General features: G+C 38.0%; 1 protein-coding gene across 5 annotated transcripts in view; it reads left to right on the top strand.

Annotated features, from left to right (window-relative positions):
• FBXO25 (F-box protein 25) overlaps positions 1 to 20,209 on the top strand; it is a 31,334-nt gene extending 11,125 nt beyond the window's left edge. For 3 of the 5 annotated variants that reach the window (XM_040059644.1, XM_040059642.2, XM_040059645.1), the window contains 6 exons: positions 3,057 to 3,149; positions 6,728 to 6,821; positions 7,536 to 7,720; positions 9,596 to 9,778; positions 11,532 to 11,675; positions 18,964 to 20,209. In XM_040059644.1, the coding sequence (XP_039915578.1) occupies positions 3,057 to 3,149; positions 6,728 to 6,821; positions 7,536 to 7,720; positions 9,596 to 9,778; positions 11,532 to 11,675; positions 18,964 to 19,053 (789 nt within the window). In that variant the 3' untranslated portion in view covers positions 19,054 to 20,209. Of the gene's footprint in view, positions 1 to 3,056; positions 3,150 to 6,727; positions 6,822 to 7,535; positions 7,721 to 9,595; positions 9,779 to 11,531; positions 11,676 to 16,380; positions 16,408 to 18,963 lie in introns of all 5 variants that reach the window. The other 2 variants (XM_040059643.1, XM_040059641.2) reach the window with 1 other exon arrangement.
• The last annotated feature ends 3,095 nt before the right edge of the window (positions 20,210 to 23,304 follow it).

Below are 23,304 nucleotides of genomic sequence, written 5' to 3'. Positions count from 1 at the left end.
TTTGAGTGACCTCTTGGAAAGTCAAGAGTTAAACTATGTCCATTGTACATGGAGATTAAACTGTCCTGAAGTATGAGTTTCACCCCTGTGCTGATTGCCATGGCTATCTGGGATGTGTGGTGCCGGGGGCTCCTTTTCAGGAGCTTAAATTCCCCGGCATTCAGGTGGTTTTAGAGTTCTGGCCCTCTGCAAAGCTCTGTGCCAAACGCAGGAAAAGGCGGAGTCTTCAAGGTTACATGCTTCCTTTATTAGTTCTTATCTTACAATTTTCTCAGTGTCCAAAAGATGTTTGCCGCGGCTCGGACATCTGGTGACTCCTCCTGTCTCTGGGCTGTCCTTATCTTTTATACTAATTGCTACGTATTCTTTATTTACTATTTCTTACCAATGTCTATCACTATTACTAAAAAGGTCATTTTTACTCTGACCCAATCCTCACTAACTACTTTGTGCCAACGTCACTGCAGAAATGGAGTGAGGGAACAAGAAGGAAGAAGAAAGAGACAACGCCCTAAATTCTCCATCTTGCCCCGTTCACTTCAATGCCAAAAATCCCAAAGTCACTGTTTTTTCACCCTGTGATATACTAAACTACTATTTTTCACACTCTTGTGGCCTGCAATGCTTCCTGCAGTGCAAGAAGCCTCTCCCATGGACTGAAATCAAAGCCAGTGTTTCTCTGTGCCCTGGGCTCTGGGCTGGGGTCCCAGACCCCCCTGCCCAGGTCCCTGACCCTCCAGGGCAACCAAAGGAATGCCCTGGACTCCAACAGTGTGGAACTTGAACACCAGTAAGGAGGTTTTACATCCACATAATAATGCTGGCCAGGAGAGAGGGAAGGTGGTGAGACTAATGACTGTACTCACGCAGGCAGAGGTAGCCTTGCATTTTAGAGCTGGGACAATACAGAGCTTTTTACTCAGGAAGGGCATGCTATTGAGGAGAGCTTACATAAAAGGACATACTGCAAGACTTTTCAGACCTCATAGACCTGTGACCCAGAGACTGCCCCTCTGCATCCGAAGGGTACTCTGAAGCCTTTCACTAGATTCAGTCCTCTTCCTGCTTTATCTTCTAGATGAGGTTACTTAGAGAGCTCTGCAAAAGTCTCAGGCATGCTTTTTCACTTTGTGCTGTCTCAAATTAGGGTGAGAAGGAGCAGGGGGACAACAGACTGTCACCAGTCATTGTGGTGCTTTGAATGATAAGGTTAAGCTGAAGTTTCAAAGTACATTGAGGCCAAAATACAAACAGCCTAAAATCATGCACTGGTGTCCTTCATAACCCATATATATAGGGGTTAGGTTTTTTTTCCCTACTTGTGCAGAAGTTGGTGTACTAGTGATGTGTGAGTATTTGATTTTGTTCCTTGTCCATTCAGAGAGTGGACAAAATATTTTGTTTACCTTCTAACATATGACCATTCATCTTTCAGGTTTATTTGGGTTTTTTTAGTATAAAAAACAAACCAGGAATGGTTAGAATTAAACACCAGTCTTTCAATTCTTTGTATAAATTTAAAAGCTTACAGTAGAAGTTTGAAAAAGTAGCAAGAAATAAGAATACATGAACCAAAAAATTCAGAGCAACAATTTAAGCTAATCTAAAACATAATTTAGAGGCTTTAGTTTTTCTGACAGGTTCTAGTCTTTCTTGATTTTGAAATACTGGTCTCACAACTAGGAAACTTTTTTTCCCAAAGTGCATACTGTTTTTTAGGGCAGAATGACAAGATATGAAAGTCTTGATAAGAAACATGTGAAAAGTGCTATGGAAGAGAATTGAAATTGAAAAAAAACAAAGCAAGTGCATGTGTGTGGCTGAAATGGAATTGGAGATGTTTTTTGAATAATTTTGTCATGATGGTGCACTAGGAAAGGTAGAGCTGTAGTTTCATAGAAATCTGTTTAGGGAAATGTCTCTTATGTTTTAAGCATGACCTAATGATAAGCCAGAGAACAGCCACAAATATTTAAATTTCAATGTTTTGTTGACTGTAGGTGTTAATTCACTTCTTTTATCTAAGCAAGATGTGCATGTTGTGAAGTGGGTTTGGGTGTATCAGCTGAATGAGCAAGCAGTACAATCCTGAATTTGGTCGTTAACCAACAGGCAGTAATTATCACCACTCTGCACTGAATTCTTAATTGTCCCTTCCCACTGGGGTACATGCAGGCTAAGCGTTCACTGGGTTGCAAAAAGGAGCATTATTTGTACTTCAAAACTGGTCAGCATCCCATAATTTACTGAGGATGTCTGTCTAGGAATGAGCTTTAAATAATTATTTATCCCCTTCTTCCTGGGCTAATAAAACCGTAGTAGCACACTGCTCTGCAAAACTCTCTTTTACTAGTTAAAGTACATTCTAGCCTCAGTCCATTTGATCCTGGGCTCCAGTGTGGCTTTGTGGCTGTAAATGTACTGAGTTTACATAATTCCACATCATTTTGGGCTTCTACCACCGTAAGTTATTCTCAACAGCCTCTGAAACTTCCATTTTCACGTTAGTATATGGAGAAGTACCAAAAGAAAGTGCAGTTGCTCTTGGTGCATTAAAAAAAAAGTGCCTAATCTTCTAGCACCTAGCAAATAAATTCTAGATGTTCAGACCATTTGTTCCTCTGATCCCAGGAGCAACTAGCTATGTTCTCAGCCTCGAGTGTGAGTCAGATAATTCTCATAGGCTCAGACAGCTGTACAAGCAAGTTCTCCCTTGTGCATGGCAAATGCGGACTGTGATAGCCATGAGGGAGTGCCAGCATTGTGGCCATGCAAGAGTGGAGTAGGTTCCCAGGGAAATCGAATACCTGTGATGCCAGATTACACATTTAGTATGAATTGAAAGGCTTTGCCTACATACCTGATAGTTATAAATAATGTATCTGGTTTCATTTAATTTCTTGTGGAACAAATAACTCTTCAGTCCAGAGGCACTATATTTCCAGGGAGCATGGTATCCATTAGCATCAGCTGCATGTCAGAGTGCCTTTCTGAGTGTTTCACTCAATTTTGTCTCTGTGTCCTTCTAATTAAAGTGTATTTTTTCCCCTTCTCAGAGACATGGCTATTGCACCTTGGGAGAAGCCTTTAACCGCTTAGACTTTTCAAGTGCGATTCAGGACATCCGGAGGTTCAATTACGTGGTCAAAGTGAGCTCTTTATTTTACATGCATATTATAAAAATTCATTTGCAGATGTGCCTGTGTCTAAAAAAGGATTATTTTTGCACTGAACAGATGATGATTTGTAAAAATATCCTGATCATACGTAATTTATAATGCAAGTAGCAGCTTTGAGTAAATTTTCTTTGGTAAAAACTCATTATATGGCTGTCTGAAAGCCTAGAGCTTGAGGAGGATGGTGATGGCCAGTGTGCTGTGTTATTCAGAGGGTAGCTTCAGTTGTTGTTCATCAGTTTGGGTAATGAACGCTCTTTAAAGGTAAAATAATTTCTATACAACCAAAACCAGCAAAGTGTTACTAATCTTAAATATACTTTGCTGCATCTCAAATATATTTCAAATAACAATTTCCAGAAGAGTACTTGATGTGTAAATATTCTGCTGTTTCTGCATATTCTGCAACATCTTACTCTTCCTATGATTCACTGCACAGGTTTGTTTTTTTTAATTAAGGACAAGATATCTATGCATTAATTTAACATTCCTTAGAACTTGAGACTCCAGCCTTAATTGCCTCAATGCCTCACCAGCTGCCTGCTTGGAAATTCCTGTTTTGCAGTTACTGATCTCTTTCTAGCCCCAGGTTTATTTTATTATCTAACCTGAGGCAGTAGAGTGCTTGTCCCAACTTCTAGAGAAGCTCAAAATGCGAATCATATCAGGACTAGAGTTCTGTTCAGTGGTGAGGCTGTTCAAAAGTATTGTATTTCTTGGAATGCACCCAGAACTTGAAAAGACACAAATAAAAATTAAATAAACGGTCCAGGAAAACACCCTTACCACTAGGCTGTGGACTGTTTGGAGAGAAAACACATTCTATCTCCATCCCTGTGAAGCTTAGGCAATTACTTTACTTCTGAAAGCTTTACTTTCAGAAAAACAAGAGGTGAAACAAAGCAAAAAGGATTTGCTTCCAGGCTAGTGGTTAGGGTACCTGTTTTGTTCCCCTTGAAGGGTTTGGAGTTTTTTTGGTGTATGTATGTGTTGTGGTTTGGAATATGTCTTTTTAATGCTGTTTTGGGAGCAGAATCAAGAGCCTTGATCCTTCCCAATACTTTTCAGCCTTGAACAGTAGGAAGAAAAACAAAAGCACTTATAAAAGGTGATTTGGTATAAATGGTGTCAGCCTTGGTTGCCTCACTTGAACAGCAAGCAGGTAAAAGGAATGCCGATCTAGAATTTTGCATTTGTTTTAGATGCTGCAGTGCCTAAACTGGGTTGCTTTGATTGAGTCAAAGTGCAAAATCCAGCATAAGTACATTGATGAGTTTTTCTTCTGGTTACCAAGAAATATAAAATCTGGTTTAGTCAGCCAGGTTTCAGATCGTTGAAGAAGGAGCAGTACTTTAAAATTCAGAAATTTGGCTTTGCAGTCCAAACCATTATTCTGCTGATAGCAGTCCCTAAGAAATCTGGGTGAATTTAAATTAGTAGATAGACTTTGGAAATCCTTTAAATGTTTTAGAGTTTGTTTGGAATTTTTAAAATTTGGAATTGTTTTACAAATACAAGACTTTAATCATGTCTTTGCATCAGTTTCCCCAAGGTGGTGGCTGTTTGTTGATAGCAAGGTTTAAATCAAGAATACTATTTTAAAAAACCAAACTTTACTCTAGCTCTTCTTTGGTCCCAAACCATCAAGATGATTCTCCAACTGACTAAAAATACGCCATTCATTATTAAAAGTTAATATTGATGTCTGTCCAGGACCCTTTTAGGATGGGCAGTGACAGGGAGAAGGTAGAATCAGGGGTTTTTTTATTTTTTTATTTGTTGGTTCTGTAGTGTGTTGATAACTTCATAGCTGTTAAATTTTGATACATTGAATTTGATATGGGTGGGTTTTGTCCAAATGTTTCCAAGTAAACAGGTGATCCATTCAAAGTTCCAATCTCAAGTAGACAACATAAGCCATGGCTCTACATGTATCAGTGTGTGAGATCCTTGTACTCCCTGCTACCTTGCTTTTGCTAGAATTGTCTTAATCCTTGCATATTAACTTTCACTGAAATTGGAGTCTTCATTAAAACCAGTCAGGTGGAATTTTTTTCTTTGATTTGATCTTTAGACTGAGCAACATAACTGATTTTTTTTTTTTTTTTAAATTAATCAAGAGAAATGTACCTACTTGCTTGCACTGGCAGACTGCCAGAGACCTCTAGGTGTGTTCTAAATTATTAATCAAGCTAATAGGCTTTGAAAAATCCAACAAAGAGATCCTGATATCTATTTATACAATTTTTGAGACTAGATTACTTGTATTTAAATACATGAGGACAGTTATTTCTTTCTTTCGTAGTACATAATGTTTTGTCAGAGATCGTGCAGAGAAACCAGAAGTAGCATTATTAAATCAGGGACAGAATAGGTGTATTCTTTCTTCCTCCCAAGGAAAATTAATGTTGAGTGAAGTGTCAAATTGGTGTTTTATAAATGAAGATAAAATATAATTTTTGCCAAGCTTAGTCTTTTTCATCCTCTGTGCCAATGCTTGATGCTACCCTACACCAGAGCACTCTGTAGGGAGCACTGTTTTCTGCTTTGTGCTTTCCCTTTCCAGTGTGTTGAGAACCCTTGTTCTGAACTCATTGTTATAAAGTGCAATTGCAGAGCTCAGTGCCACACCTCTGAACATTGCAATGATGTCACAACATCAAAGTCTCTCATAATAAGAGAGACTGTTTTTTCTTGGAGAGCTAATGGTTCTTATCAGCTACGAAACTTAATCTGAAATGTAAAAGCAAATGTGCCAGAATAGAGCAAGGGCTGCCTGTAGTAGCTATAGCTTGGCATTCATGTGTGGCAAGAATTTTAGCTGTTTTGATTATTTTGCCCTAAACCATTGCCACCATTCTTGTCACTTTTTTCCTCACAATGGTTTCAGAGACAGAGGAGTGGCTGGGAGATTCTTACTATAACAGTTAAGGGAAAGTTACTTATATGGTTTGTACACTGCTCATTATTAGATCACTGTGTTCTATTCTACCAGGCACCTGAATGTAGGTCTAATACAGAAATTGTTTTTTCCCTAGTTTAGGCAAAATAGGGTGTTTCCTTTCCATGAATAGAAAGTAGTGCACTGAATCCATCACACTTAAGTTTGACCAGCATGATACTTTCACTCAGAAGCTGTAATTCTGGTAGCTGGTATCAGTTCACAGTGATGTTCCTGGCCACCAGATCTGTCAGGGATTTCAGGACCCAGTCCAAGTTCATGTTTTTATTTGTGAGCCCCCAAAAGAGACTCTCTCTGTTGCTACACTACTGCTCATAAAGTCTGTATGTCATGTGCTTTGTCAGAGATAAGCAACAAAGATAAATATTTGTACAGTATTTTGAAAATGTACATCCTTCAGAAATTGCTTATGGGATGCTGTGGGAATACTTAAAGCTTTCCACATGTCTTACTTTGTCCTTTGAACTCTGTAGTTATATTTTCACAAAATGCCAATGCAGGCTGTTGTAGGTGATTGTATGCACTAAGTATGCATTTAAAACCATCCTTTACTTTTGTAATTCTTCTGACTTTTAATTTTTTGTCATAGCTTTTGCAGTTAATTGCAAAATCCCAGTTAACTTCACTGAGTGGTGCAGCACAGAAGAACTACTTTAACATTTTGGACAAAATTGTGCAGAAGGGTAAGACCTAAGAATTTGTAATCTTGACTGTTCAGATTTAATTGCTGTAACTAAGCTATAAACTGATTTTTGTTTTTATTAGTTTTGTTACCATTTTTATACTGTAAGACATAGCAATAGCATACTTAACTAGTGCCAGGTTTCATACTTGCCATCCCATAATTGTAGTGAGTTATTTTCTCTTGGTTATTGATTAGAGTCTGTTGAAACAGGTTGGTGAAATTAAGTGACATTTAGGTTCTATTAAAAAACTGCTGGTTACTGCTAAAATATATTCTTCACAAAATGTGAAAACTTTTAGGTTAATAAAATATTTGGGTTTAAGTTTGCATGATGTACTGAGACTCAAAAAAAGTAGGTTTTGATTATTTTAAGAAAAAGCCATTACATTGTATTGATTTTTATTTTTTTCTGGTAACCACACTAAATGGAGATGTTACACTGTCTGCTTTGAATGGAAGAAATTTGATTTATAACTACCTCTTGAGCATTAAGTTTATTAAATGCATCAAATTTGCCTGTGAAATAGCTTATTATTGATCTTGCATGTAAGGAACAGCACCAATAAATGTCATGGTGGGAATTAGGAGAGTTATTTGTACACAAACGATTGACTCATAAGTAATTAATCTAAAAAAAATGTTGATTAGCTTGAGCTGTTGGCTTGGTTAACTCTGACAACCAAAATTGTATTTGGTTTGTTTTGTTTTCCAGTTATGGAAGACCAGTATAATCCACGATTGATCAAAGATCTTCTACAGGATCTGAGTTCTACTCTCTGTATACTCATTAGGGGAGTAGGAAAATCTGTGCTGGTAGGCAACATCAATATTTGGATTTGCCGATTAGAAACTATCCTTCTGTGGCAACAACAATTAAAAAACCTTCAGATGAACAAGGTATATTATTAAACTGTATTAATTAATATTTGGGGGGTGGGGTGTTATGTTGAATATTGTATGAGGATTTGTAAGTGAACTAAGTTTCAACTATATTTTAAACAGTTTTACTTGTTTTGTTTTACAAAGAAGTAATGGAAATTAATGCATTGTCATCAACTTAATTTTCTAATGTTTTAATAGCTTTTCTCTATTGAAAATGGCTGCAGTGTCTGTACCGCTGCTTTGTAGTAGAGATGTATAGATAGGATTGGTTTTCCTGCTCATATAAGCTAAAAAAATATTATCTCTAGTTTGTCAGATAGACATGAAGAAAAAGCGCAGTTTTTAGTTCCAAAATGAATTTTCTACAACTGAAGAAATAAAAATAAGAAAGAAAGAGAGAAAATACTCAAATAGCAGTTTTACAGATTTATGCATTAGCACAGTTGCTTTTGTTAAAAAAAGATAATGACTTCAGTATCTGGATTCTCCTCATGTGACTGTTCAAAGCATGTGATATGCACTCTTTCAGGGTTTTATAGTGGAAACTTCTGATGATAAGCAGACTTTTTTTTTTTTTTTAATCTGACTGGGTTGCTCCTGGAAGAAATGTTATAAGATACTGCTCACTGTAAAGCCATACAAGAGTTTTTATCTATTGACTTTCAGCTATGAAACTTTGAAATTGTCCTATCTGTGTGAGCTGATAATCTGAATAAACCAGCTACTTTTGCAATAGAAAGGAGAAATGAGAAACCTGGTCTCAGCAGTTTTCGTGTGCCAGGCAACCACAGCACAGACACTTCTGAGACAGTGCAGTTACTGCTGCGCTCGTTTCCTCCAGCGTGTCTCTTCCTTTGGAGCTGTTTTATACTGCCTGAAGTAGCCCCTGAGAAATTTTGCATCTGCAGTGCTCACATACTCATTCCTCAGCAGAGGACAGCCCCAGCAGTGTTTGTACCAGATGACTCTGTGGGAAGTCTGGTCTCTCAGCAAGGTGACTGTCTGGGAAGGAAGCAGACAGAAGTGTGAGCCCGTGGGTGCAGGGCTGCTGTGCTGGCACCACCCTGTGACAGGGCAGCTCTGCTCCCTGGGGCTGGCAGCTGCCCATGCTCCCTCCCTGCCACTGGACACTGTCTCCAGCCTGCTGGGCCTCTGCCACGTGGCACTGTGGGCTCCAGCTGTAGTCGTGTAGGAGCTGTGCTGTAGCTTACCCCACTACAGTTCACAGAGGTGTATAGTCTTAATGAAAACTTTCTCGGTGCTCTCATCTGTCACCGCTGCAGATCCTGTCACTTATAAATGAGTGGAAACTTTCTCTAGACTTCAGAAATTATCCCACTCTTTTCTGCCTCTGTCTTCCAAAATGCTTTCATTTTGTACCTCTGGTCTTCAGTCCTGTATTATGTATTCTTTTCTGTACTCTAGTTGTCTTAAGTCAAGTCAACATGTGTTTTATTTGTTAATAAAAATTGAGAAACTAGTGATCCAGCAAGTTAGAAATAATTGGTTCATGCCTTTCTTATAGTTAAGGCTTTATCACACTAGAGATGGAATATTCAGTTTTCAAGACTGCATAATACTATTTTGAGAGAACAGAAGTGTTTAAAAATTATTTCAAATTTAAATAATGAATTCAGGATATGTTTTTTAAAAAAAAAAAGTAGGAAGGCTATGAGTTATAAAACTTACAGTTTGTTGCTTCTTCTGTACCATTAGTCATTATTCAACAGCAGTTAGAGAATAACTGTAGGCAAGCATTAACCATAGATTTTACTCAGTGATTTGAAAAAAATTAATCTAAGACCTAAGGTGCCTCCAAAGTAAAGAATCTTATTTGTACTTTACACTGTCATGTTTCTGTAGCTAAAAGTCTTCAACTCTTATTTCCAGCAAGTCAACAATGGACTTACGCTTAGCGATCTCCCTCTCCATATGCTGAATAACATCTTATACAGGTTCTCTGATGGCTGGGACATTATTACTCTGGGTCAAGTGACCCCAACTTTGTACATGCTTAGTGAAGACAGACAGTTGTGGAAAAAACTCTGCCAGTACCACTTTGCAGAAAAGCAGGTAATAAACTCTGTTATTTGTATAAATGTAGCCTTTCTGATATCATGTACTAAGAATAGAGCATGAGTTTGCCCTGATAAGAAATGTATCATTGTGCAGTAATTGTGAGTATTCTCTGTATTTGGGGCTTGATTCCTCCTAAATATTGCATTCAGCATGTCTGTGAGTTTAGGATAACTACAGGGCTGTTTCCTTGCATTATTTAAAGGTGAATGCAAGAACTGTCTTGATTTTATGACATTATTAAATGCTGGGAAAAAATCAGGCTAGGTGAAAATAAACCTAAGAAAGTAGACGGTACGTAATCAGAGCTGGAGGAAGAACTTTTGAAACCTAGTACATTCTGTACTGGAGGAAGCCAAAGTACTCATTCTTACATCTGGCAGGTTGAAGTTGCTTGGTGACCACCAGATTACATATTATTGTAATGGGAAAGACAGAAATGAAGCTCAATTAACTCATGCACCATTGACCCAAATAAGATTTTTTTTGTTTTTGTGAGATGAAAGGTTTTAGAATTAACTGTGGAAAAACTAGACAGACAAAAGCAAACTGAAAACCCATCTTCAGAAGCAGCCCAGAAGAATTCAAGGTGAAGTTACAAGGATAACAAAGCAGTTGAGTGGATTTTGAGGGTAGATGAGGTAAGCTCTATTGAACAGTGACAAAACTGGTTAGAGAAGAACTTCTTATACTAGGATAATGCAGGGAAAAAGATCCTTAAGGGTTTAGAGAAATTAGCTGTCGCTGTGCCCCATAAAGTACTGTTGTAGACAGTGTTTCCAATGTGTTCCTGAATGTTCACATTCCATTTCTCACTAAGTTATTATCTAATGATATTCCCATATCAAATTCTGCTTCTTCTCTTTAAAAGCATATTGCCTTAATAAGCCACAGAATCATGTTAGGTTGTTTTTTTCTGTCCTCTGCAGTGTGTTTGTTGAGCCATTGAAACAACCGTGAAAACATAATTGATATCTGTAGAGCAATTTGGAAAAAATGAGAGCCATTATGAAACAAAGTGAAGTGTAGCTGAAATCAGAAAGGCAGTGCTATTCTCCCCCCATTCAGGAATTGTCTTCTGAATGAAGAAAGCCCTCAATGTATTAGCATTAATCCACATTGAGTGGAACAGAAATCTTTTATTATACATACTTAATAAACCTTGTCTGTCTCTCAAGCTGGGGAGGAATAGCTGTTGTGCAGCAGCTAATCTTCACATGCAGATAAGGTCCTCAAGAAGTACATCAATCACTAATTATTGCTATCCTTCTAGAAACTTCACAACCAAATGTAAAACATGTAAATGCTTTTAAAATTAAAGAAAAAGTGTTATTGAAATTCATAATGCTTTAACAGAAAAACACTATCTGTAATGCACAATCATGTTTTTAAATCTCATTCCTGAGTGGTTTAGGTTTTTTAAAGGATAAAATTAATTGCTTACAGCTCTAAATACTGTTTTGTTAAAAGCTTCTTGACTATAATTAGAATAATTTTGAGACAGTCGAATAAGATCAGCTGTGTATGGCCTAGTTTTTTTTGGTGAATATTCTGTCTCCTATTTTTAGTCTTTCCCTTCCATCTTTTTTGTGGCCAGATCTGCTTTGCAGAGATGTATGATGTCATAATACTGACTTCAAAGAATTTTAGTTACAAAACTTCAGTTTAACTACCTTCCCTCCTCCTTCCCCTGTCCTTTGCCTGAACTGAAGACAACAATTTTAAAGGAAGGTACTAATTTTATGTCTAGTTTTGTAGGCATTTGATTCCATCGGAGAAAGGTCACATTGACTGGAAGCTGATGTACTTTGCACTTCAGAAATATTACCCAATAAAGGAGCAGTACGGGGACACCTTGCATTTCTGTCGACACTGTAGTATTCTGTTTTGGAAGGTAAGAGCTTTGAAACAAATAATCAGAAGTAAGTTCAAACAACTGGTGATCATCTGCAAGGAAAAATAGTAAGGTCATCTTATCAGCTTTCTCATGTGAAAGGTGATTGGATAACTAATACCTAACTTTAAAATAATATATAAAACTTCCGTATAAAATCTGTGTTAAATTCTAAAGTTGTTCTTATTCTTGCCTTCTTATTTCTTGATATCTGATAACCTTAATACTTAGAATTGCAATGAAAGGTGCCATGTAGAAAGAGGTACTCTGTCTACTTTTCTTAATTTGACCTTATGGAAAGTTGTGAGGGACTAGTCTGAAGTTAGTGTTTTTAAGGATGCCATAATAATGAATACATGTCTAATGAGAAATCATTACTACATTTTTCCTACCGCATAGGTGTAGAGCTCTGTATTTTTATATTTTTGCTTCTGTCCCATATGAAGCTTGAAGGAATGTTTAAAACTTCATCCACAGTGTGTTTTATCCTGATTTTGAGGCATACATTGTGTTACAGGATGATTTTCATTTGAGTAGGGCATTCTCTTCTTTAATGTGTGTGATTACATAATCCTGCTTTTACTCAGTGTTGCCCTGTAACAGAGCCTTCTAGTTAGTGAGACTTCTTTAATTTTACAGCTGAAAGAGCAGATATGGGTAGTGTTATGTGGACAGCAAAGAGCAAGAAATGTTTGAGAAATCTTGCAAAATACTCATGTTGCTCATATTCTAATTAACATAAATTAGTTGCTCTTGTGTCACCTTTCTATGGTTTTTAGGAGAAATTGTATGTTGGTGTGAGGCTTTTTAATTTTCCTTCACAAAACCTAGACCATTTAGCAGGATAAGCTAAATGCTGCGAGAAATAGTGTGTTCATTAATGATGTTATCTTGAAGTTGAGAATTTCTCATATCACAGGAGCCCTTCCAGGTAGTAATGTTTTGCAAAATTAATAGTAGGAAAGCAGGGAACCAGAATTGGCTTCTACTTTGAAAAGCCTGGGCATTTACTGAAGGATCTGTGTCAAGAATGACTAAGAGCTTTCATTACAGTGGAGTGAGTCTTTAGCATCCAGCTCAATATGTAGGGTAAAGCCTCTCTTTGAAAGGGGGAATTTCAAAGGTAAATACACAAGTACATTTAGATGGGGATTTGTGGTGTCAGATTTCTCTGGGTTGTCTGCCTTCACTGTGTAGAGTTAATGCTTTCTAGACTAAATTTCTCTCATTTTGATCTTAGTATAATTGAAAGTACAAGTCTCTGATATTATGAATTGCTTTAAATGTGTTTGGAATTAAACGTTCAGCATTGGAGATGGTGTGACAGTAAGAGGCAATGAACCTGTGCAGGTTGCAGTAGTATTCCAGTAGTAGATTATAGTTGTCGAAGTGACAAGACACCTGTTCCAATCGACTGCTGGCTCGTTTTGGACTGTTAAATTCTTTGAAATAGCACAGGAAGTTCTAAAGGTGCTTTGGATGGATGAGCAGTACCTCCTAGATCACCATTCCAGTGCTGACTGCCTCATCCTACAGGTTTGGGCAGGTCTTAAAGTGACAGTGCAGTTATAGATTGGTTGTGTGCTTCTGTCAAGATTTTGGCACATCTTCATTGAAGACTAGAAGCTGGGTAGTTGTAAAAGCAAAGTCCATTACCGAAAGGCTAAATCAGTCCCATGAAAGCAAAGTTATTAGAGTCTGCAGCAGTATGCAGAAGCTTTCTAACAAAGTTTCTAAGTCCCAAGCAGAAGCAGCAGCAGCGACAGCACTCCTAATCTGGGCCCCATAAGCGCTTTATCAGTAGCAGCTGCAGAAGCAACAACAACAGTGGCATTAGTGATGTTTTGTGAGCCTCTCTGTGTATCATTCTTAGTGCATTTTTATTCTATTTTTAGCCAATCAGGTACTTACACAAATTTTCTACAGTCTTGCTGGACCAATTTTAAGTTAAAATTAATGTGTGACAATATTTGTGAACTCTTACACCAATTCTACACATAAAGCTCTATCTGTTCTATCTAGGAATTTTTAGCAAGACTACATTATTTTTGTTATGACTAGAATTTAACTTTGCAAAAGACAATATTACTGAACTTGAAACTAAGTCTTTTTCTTACTTACAGATTCAGTCTCTTATTTACTAAGAATCCTCTATTTATTTAAAACCAAACTTGCATTTCTACCTCATGTCTGTGTGCATTTATGTATTTTAGTTTCTCTGAAGGTTCTAATTCAATCCTCACTTTCCTAAGCACTCCTAGGCCTGTGTAGATTTCACCCAGTGGGATTCATACTCTAGCATGCTTCTGCACAAAAATACTGGAGCAGATGTTTGGGATTGGCTGTTTTAACAAGAGCACAGTCAGCAGGCTGAGGAAAGCCATTATCATCCCAGTGCAGCACTCATTAGACCATCTGGGTTACCCAGCACAAGGAAGATACTGATGAGAAGTTCAGGTGAGGGTCATAATCAGGGAGGCTGGGGATGGCTGCCTCAGGGGGACATAAGAGCCTGCCATGAGGACAGCCAAGCGAGGGAACAGTTTGACCATAGAGCTGGTGCAGTTTCCATCTTTGGATATGATCAGGAGCTGACTGAATAAAGCTCAGAGCAACCTGTTCTGATCTCACAGCTTAGCCTGCTTGGGGCAGGAGGCTGGGCTAGAGACCTCCGGAGGTGCCTCCCGGCCTGATCGTTCTGTGAGCCTGCATTGTACTATTCCTTCTCTAGTCTTGGCATCTAAGCCTTGTCTCTGTCTGAAAATAAATGGATGATGAGGCTGAAATAGATTATTAAATGAATTGATTTGTGCATAATTGGCACTCTTATTGGCCGGGACAAGTTCATCTGAAATACTATCCCTCTTTTTACAGTGCAGTGTGGGTCAAGTAGTGCTGGTTACTCAGTTATATGGGGAAAAAAGTGGTACCTTATTTTCAGATTCTTGTGTCTATATCCTTTCCCAAGCTTGCTAAAGAGAGGTGAGAAGTAAAGCAGGGGCAAAGGGGCAGGAGGTATACTTTATTAATTCTAGATAAAACTTCTGCTAGGTGAAAATATTCCTTAATAAAAACTTTTTTCAGGCTTTGACAATTTATTCAAGCTTCAGTATCATACTTGACTAGAAAAGTTGTTAAATTAAATATGTATATGAGTGCTTGACATATAATTATATCTGTAATGCATAGCAAGACAAACCCAAAATAAAGCAAAAAAGCCAACAAAAACACTACCACCAAATCCAAATTTTAAAAGAGAAATCAGTTACTTTACAGAGGAAAAGTAGCAAGTGTTTGAATCTTGAAACAAATGAAAGCACTGTATTCTTCAGATAGCTGATAATATGTAAAAATTTTGTTTCTTCTTTTAATGGTATAATTCAGAAGTCAGGCAACTTTTGTTTACAAAGTCATTTAGAAGAACTTCAGGCAGAACCAAACACTTTTTCATCAGGCATCTATTTTTATTTTTCTTCCTTCATTAAAGATCAAAGCAAAACATTGGAATAGGTGCAGAGAAGAAAAGTCCTGAAGTGATCAGATCATGAAGAAGACTGGGAATGATTAATTTCTCTTAACTCACCTGTGTTAAAGCTAAGACGTAGCGTGACTGCTCTCCATAAAATGTTTTTGGAGACACAGAAGTGGTGCGTAATCATGAGACTACTTAGGGAAGTTATTTACACTAAGGGACATCCTTGATACAAGTAAATTGTAGTTTTGAGTAAGTGTGCTGAGAGTTAGGAGTTTCTAAGAACCAAAGGCACAAGGGTCTGAAATAGCCCAAAAGCACAGGCCTAGCTAGTGATGAGAAGCATTTTCAGCAATATATGATATTGTGATAATCAATTATGAAAACCGATAATATAATATAATTGCTGACAGTGTGAGAGGGCTACACAGGGAATTCTTGGAGCTGTTTTGTGTTCTTTTCAAAGAAGGGACTGATGGCCGCTGAATTGAATTACCTATTGAACTGTTGAAGCACAGAAATGACTTTCCACCTTTTCAGTATGCTATAATAATCATAGTGGGTTTTTAAGAAGTCTTTAAGAGCTTTTCAGGAAGAGGCATTTGTATTCCTGTACTTGTCTAAAATCTGTAACCAAAGTAAATTTATATGTAGGAGTCTAGGAGTCTCCTAAGTTCTTTGTTGGAAGGACAGTGACTTTTGTACTCTTCTGTGTTAGGAGGGAGTCATAAGAAAATTTTCATATTGAATGTCTGTTTTCAAAATTACTTCTTGCTACAGGATTCGTCCATGATGAAACTGGAAAAACCACATAATTTCAGTAGTGCAAAAGTAACGACTAATTATTATGTGATGCCTTTGTGAGTCCTTTTGTGTATACTCATTCTTCTGTTCCACTAGGCACCATTGCAATTGTGGCAGGTTCTTTTATTTTCCTAAGCTTGCTTAGCAGCATTTTTCAGTTATCTCAGACATGGCCACAGCACCTGAAATACCTTTTCTTCTTTCAGTTTCCAGGACTTTATGAAAACAGTGTAATCACTTTGCATAACACTTGGTTTTAGTCTTCTTGCAACTTCTGCTGATTTTGGTTCTCACAAAGCTGCTTCTGATTTGCCACAGGAATAAAAGACTTCTTCTAAATGGCTTATGAACCTTTGCTTAAATAAACCTTAACTCTGCTTCTTTTACCTTATGGCTCTCCTTCCTGCTTCCTTCTTCACGATCTCAAAGGACTACCACCTTGCTTTGTTACTCCAGGTATTTCCTGTGTCTCATCTGTTTTCATTGCTGACTGTTCTGTAATATCAAAATGAAAAATGTGTTCCTTTCTAATGGTTTGATGCTCTTGGTTTTGATTTTTGTTTCTGCACATCAGTTTAGCAGCAGGAATAGTTTGTTTTTTATTCCCTTTTGGATAAAGATAGTGATGACCTCCCATCTCAGCTTTTCATCATTTTGTCTTTTGTTATTGCCATATTCTCCTTAATGCCATTTAAACTAGACACCATAATTCATTTTCTAATGAGCATAGGTATCAGTGAGATCAGAAAGATTTTGCTAAGAAATAGGTTTCTCTGCACTCAGTGTTATTATAAACTTTCTTCTGCATTCCCTGATGTATCTAATTCAGTACTTAAATCTGAAGAGCAGTAACATGTACCTCAGATAACTTTCATACAAAGGTACCAAAATTGATTTTATTGCACTTGGAATGCTGTAGTTGTGTTTACTTTTATGGAGAATTTCTCTGAAAAGAAATTCCCCAAAACAGGCTTCATGTGATTTGGGATAGTCAAGGGAAGCAATTATATTATTGCCTTCTGGATGAAGAAATGGTGAAAATACTTACACAGAGCTTCTTAGTGTCTAGTTATGCTAAATTTTGAGGAAAACAGCTACATTTGCCAGTAAACACTCTTCCTGGGGAATTCTCTTCTTACTTTGAAAGAAGTCTGGTTTTAGCTCTGAAACATTGAAATTAAATTATTTTAACACTTTATTAAATGTAATTCCAATGAAAATGTATTTCTCTCAAAATGAGGAATGCTCATAATTACAGGAAAGTTGGGATTCTTTTCAGTCATTTTTCTTCACTTTTTTCTCTGCAAAATTTATGTTGATTTCAATAACTAAAAACACCATTAACTGATCTGAGATTTTTATTGCACCTGTAATTCCCGACTGGGTAGAACTTTCAAAAGTGGTTTTATAATGATGTGCAGAGAAAGCAGCATGTTGCAAACTCAGTCTAAAATATTCAGGAGTGCAAATAAGTACTAAAAGAGGATAAACCCTACCTTGTTTCCCAGAATTATAATTCTGGTGGTGTTTTTTTCCTGGAAACTAGGAAAGTAATGACATGACATTGACATGGCAATGGGTAGAGAAGATAATAGTCTGTTAGCAACTACCTTTAAGAGTGTTTTTTGGTGTGGTGCAGCTCTTCCTTGCAGATGTCTCAAGATGAAGGTGTTAACACTTCTGATTTTGGTCTTGGTCATCTGTTCTTTCTCATCTGCAGATTCCACCAATAGGCAGTTCTACCTGATTCTCTCTCTTTTTTTTTTTTTTAATGTGTGTTTGTCTTTCCCTCTGTGTCATGAATCTAACCGCTGTTTTTCATGTGATGTTAAAGAAATTGTCAAAAAGAGTGGGAGGAGGAGATACCACCTGGTGTATTCTTGTAGTCCTCCATAGACTTAGTGGAAAAACAGAAATAATAAATCTGTTGAGTAACAATTTTCACTGGAAAAGCTAAGCAGTATTTAGAATGTGTTTCACCTGGTGCACTTTGGTGCTGCAAAGACTTTGGGTGAGAATGTGGCAGTGAGAAAAAAGTAACTTAGAGACTCTTTCCTTCTATTAACTGAATTGTATGTAATTTCATTTCCTATGGAAACAAAAGCAATGAAGTCCATAGTAGTCTGTGATGTATTTGTCACGTACTTCTCTAGTTTTCTTGCCTCACATGGTGCATTCACCAACATTGGTGGAAAAGGGACAGAAACTCCTTAAAGCCTTGTGAGGACACTTGTGAGCCTTACAACAACACTGATGAGTTGTATAACTTCTCTATTGAACTGTCTGGAAACTTCTCATTACACCTCTGCATTTCCCTCATTTATGGGGTTTAAATAAGATGCAAAACAGAATTTTTTTTTAAAGAAGAATTTGAATCTTAAATAGACAGACAGTTCTCCTGAGGTCAAATTTCTGTAAGAGGAAAGAAACCACTTCAGGCTTAGTGAATTTGTAATGACAGAGCCTTTCCACCCTGTCTAACTTCTCTATCCCTACCTTGCCTAGGTGCCAACTTTTGTTTTAAGGCAGTGCTTTCATTTCACTTGGGGAAAAGGTAGGGAGTGAAAGACAAAAAAAGATTGGGGGAAAATGTAGGAGGGTGGAAAAGCTTTTAAGACTGGGAATTCATACACACTGTTCAGGTTTTTTGAGGAAGTATCTCTGCCCATCATTTTCAAAGCAAGGGACTCCTTTTCCCCAAAGCAGTAAATTACTTCAGGTTTCGATTAAAATTTAGGTTAAACAAAGCAGGTGTCTTTTTGTCATGCTTATCAAAAAATAAGGACGATGATACTTTTTCAAGCACTCCAACTCAGGTTCTGGTTTTGGTAGAAGGGAGAGAATTGTTCTTTGGTTTGGTGGGGTTTTTTATTTTTTTTTTCTTGTTAGGTTTTTTGGTTGTTGTTGTTTGGTTGGTTTGTTGTTGTTGTTGTTGTTTTTCCCCTAAACTGGGGGTGAAGGGAGACTGAATATGGAAAGAGAACTTACTTATTTTTCTCCTTCATTTTTCAGGATACAGGACACCCCTGCACAGCCAGTGATCCAAACACCTGTCTCATGCCAGTATCTCCTCAGCATTTCATTGATCTCTTCAAATTTTGAGATGTTCATTAGTTGTTCTCCTGTGTTTGTGGCCATTTTTGTGAAGAGTCAGGCAGGATATGTTACGCTTTTTGTGCAATATATTTAAATGTAATGTTTTATTGTAGTTTAAAAAAATATATGGGGGGGATTATCAGAGAGGATCATTTGGCATATTGCTTTTGTGCAGAATAGAGAGGAGGAAAGGAGAAACATTAAGAAAATTTCGTTGTCAGGAAATCTCCAGTGGACTTTTTTTTCAAGTCCAAGAAAGACCAGTTTAATCTCAACTTTAAATCCATGCTTTTGACGCCTTAATAGTTGGTTAAAATTATGTAGGGGAGTTTTGAAAATTTCATGGAAGAATTAAATACTCTTGCAGGGACCAAAGGAGGGTTTTTTTCTTTGTTAATCCTTCTTTCTATAAGCCATGGTTTTCAAAACACTTCCATATAATTTGTACTATTTTAAAGAGTAGGCCAGTATTCTCTTAGAATCTTAGTACATCATTATGAAGGTGGCATTAATTACTATGAGCTAGTGAGAAAAATATAACTGTGGTTATATCTGCTGTTGAACCTATACAAATGAAGGAAATCAACCAATTTTTATACATACGTTATGCAAAAATATTTATTTTTCCTAAGAACTTTGTTAAGCATTTAACCTATCTTAGCACATCTTGCAGAACTCATGAGACCAATCTGGGGCTACTGGAAATCTTTCTGATGGTAGCTACAGCCTTCATTTATACTGTTTGGAATGTCTACAAGTGTAACTGCATTAATTAATCTTCTAAGAAGAAGACATTATTGACATTTAATGAGGACGGAGTTTCTTGTTTCTAGACTGGTACAGCGGCAGAACACTATGCTACCAACTGAGGTTCTAACCTGACAAACTGTGGAAAACACTGAAAATCAGTCTGAGCTGGAGCACCTTCTGCCAAGTTAATCAGATGATATATTCTCCAGGAAGCTATTTTGTTGTATCCTGTAGAACAATATAAATTGCTTGGCTTAAGCAGGTAAATGAAAAATTATGGAAGTTTTGGATTTTTCAATTAAATTTAACAATATGTAATGTACAGAGAGAATAAATCATGTTCCATATTCTGCACTTGCCTGTTCTGAATCCAGTTTTGTACAGTGTAATAAATCACGTTTTTTATCTGTTATTCCTAGAATCCTCTGGTGCATAGAGATGCATCAATTTGGATTTTGTAAGGTCTTTCTGTAACCTGTTGTCTATAGTAATTGGTAATGGAATGAGAAGCATACAAGCAGTCCTAATGCTATTGCTTTACAGTACTTTGTTGTATTAGTCCTTTTTGTAGTAACTGAGCTGGGCTGTTAATAGGCTGCACAAGAAGAGGAGAATATTTATGTCCTTAGGAAATAGTTTTATGTTAACTTAAATCTTGGTGATTGAATTGAATTGCTGACTTTTGTGGATTTTTCAATAGAGGGTTTTGTGGATTTTTTTTTTTTTTTTTCCTTTCTTTCAATTCAGATGTTGGCTGTGGCAATAGTAACGGTCAGGTGTGGATCCAAGGACCTCCATTCTTATTCCTGTTCATTCAGAGCATTGCTGCAAGCCATGCTTTCCCAGCCAAGCCCTGCTGTAGCCACTGAATTTGTTAAGGACCCAGCAGCCCATCTATTTAATTCCTGTAACAGCTCAGATGCTTTCCTGTCTCTGTGACCTCAGTAACCCTGAGAGTGGCTGGTGATGGCTGACGTACACTAATCACTCCTTTACCATGGTTACAATTTTGCTACCCTGCATAAAAGTTCCTGTAAAAATATGGATGCTTTCTCTGACAGCTTGAAAGGTTTTAAAGCCAGCATTTGGTTTAATGCTGCTGCTGTGAGCTCTTCCCCCTCGTGCTGAAGGCCTCGGCTGAGGGACTGTGCAGAACCATCTCTCCTGCAGACAGAGGGCAAAGCTCTTACACTGTGACCTGAGAGCTGCCCAGTGCTGAAAAGACAAACAAGGTGACAGCTGGGGAAAAGTGTTAAGAGATCTGAGAGGAAACCTCTCTCCTAGCCACTGAATTGAGGGAGGAAATTACTTTAAGGTCTTATGAGCCATTTTAAGACAGGTTTGGAAAAAAACCAGTATCTGTAATAACTAATAGGATGTTCTTAGAAATGTCAGGTGACAGCAGTCAGGCTTACTCTCCTTTTCCCTTTCTTGTCTTGCTCTTTCTTCAGTAGCAAAAAAGCCTTTGACAGGCTGAAGGTTAAGTTTAGAGATATGTGGATATCCATTTAGGATTACCAGGGTGGAGCAGGAGCTAAGGTGACAAAAGCAGGACTCTGCCGTGTATTGAAGAGACTTCATTCTACTCTCACAGGTTGGTTGAGGGTGGAAGGGACCCAGCTGAAGCACAGTTAGCTATAGCTGGTTGTCTAGGACTTTGTCCAAAACTGTGTCCAAATGGCGTTTGACTGTCTCCAAGGACAAAGACTCTACAGCCTCTCTGGGCAACCTCTGCTGATGTTTGGTTACCCTCACATTAACAGCATTTCCTGTTGTTCAGATAACACCTCCTCTGTTCAAATTTGTGCCTCTTGCCTCTGGTCCTTTCAGTGCCCATGGACAAGAGCCTGGCTTGCTCCTCCTTCCACCCTCCCTTCAGGTATTGCTAGATGATGAGATCCCCCTGAGCCTTACCTTCTCCAGGTTGAACAGTTCCAGTTCAGCTTTTTTCACAGTACAGATGCTCCAGTCATCTTCTTTTCTTTACACCTTTATCCTCTTTATGACCCTTCACTTGACTCCCTGCAGTAGGTCCCCGCTAACCTTATTTGTGTCAAGGGCATATTGCTTGGCTCATGTTCAACTTGGCCTCCCAGGCCCCAAAGGCAGTACGGGGGCTTTTTGAACATTTCTTCTGGATTAAAAAAAAAAAAAAAGAGGCAGGAGAAGGGATGTGCACAGCTGCACTCAGAAGCATTTCAGTTCAGGACTCTTTTTAAAAAAAATCTAAAACTCTTGAGTGCGGAATCACATTGTCATAAGCAGTGTTGCAAGCTTTTAACACTGGCAAAACTGACCTTTGGGAACAGTTCCACAAACTCAAATATTTAGTGAAGGCATTACTTAGACCAGGCAAGTAAGAAGTTAAGAGTGACTATGGGTTGTAAAGTCATCAGCTGCATAAGAAAATAACTTTCAATTGTTTTACTTAAGCAAAAAAGCTAAGGCTGTGATTTTGGTAATAGTGCTGGTGGTGTTGGGGTTTTTGTGTTGGTCTGTTGAGTTTAATTTAAATCACATAAAGAGCAGGGAAAGGATTTTATCTTTAGGATAACAATCTTGTTCATACCTCATCTGAAGCACAGAACATATTTTGGCAGCCTGAATTCATCTCCTTTTCTTTTACTCCAGCATTTTCCTGTAACCTAAAACACTGTAAGGATGAGAAGGGTTGTGCCTTAACATGAAACCTCTGCTCTTTGGCCTCCTGTGTACTGCTGTCCCAGGAGGAAAGGCAGGTGCTCTCCCCTTCAGCAGAAGGGGTGCCTTAAAATGTGTGCTAAATCTCTACAGCAGCAGTTTCTTTTGCTCCACAGCTTTTGTCCCCAAACCTGGATCTCCTTACAGACAGATTCTGCAGTGGCAAAGGCAGGAAATCATGTTTTAACTGTGGCCCCTGCATGGTCACTTCCCAATCCTGGGTGATTTGGCTTCTAGTGAATGGTAGTCGTGAGACTAGCAGTTCAAAGGCAATCCGGACATTCTCTGCCATAGTCTACAAGGAGCTTGAAATCACAGTTTTGAAAAACAAGGTCTCCCTTCTCACTCCCCAGTCATTGCCTCCCAAACCTGCCTCTGATAGACTCATGGCCTTTTTTATTACATTCTCTCCCAACAATTTTGTTCACCTATTTCTGGGAAAAGACACTCTGCCATGGTCCTTCTCCAAGAGCACTGTGTGAGCCTTTCTCCTTGGATGTCCAGCAGGACTGAGGCTCTTATCTGCAAAAAACAGAGGAGTGGGACCTTGCTCTTTCTTTCCCCCCATTCCCCACCCCTGAGATGGGATCCCCAATCCCTGTTGCTTTAGGAGAAGGAAGAAGCTGAACTTCAAGAAAACACCAAGCTCAAACCATGAGTTCTCCACTAAGACTAGCATGAAAAGACAGTGGCCTTTTTGCAGTCCAGAAGGCCGAAGCAATGAGGGCTAGCAGGAAGGAGAGGGTGGAATGGGGAACAGTAGCACAACATTTTGGATTTCATGGTGCACAAATTAGCATATTTACA

Source organism: Hirundo rustica, chromosome 3 (genome assembly GCF_015227805.2).
Source record: "Hirundo rustica isolate bHirRus1 chromosome 3, bHirRus1.pri.v3, whole genome shotgun sequence".
Classification (NCBI taxonomy): Eukaryota; Metazoa; Chordata; class Aves; order Passeriformes; family Hirundinidae; genus Hirundo; species Hirundo rustica.
This window is presented reverse-complemented; position numbering and strand designations above follow the sequence as displayed.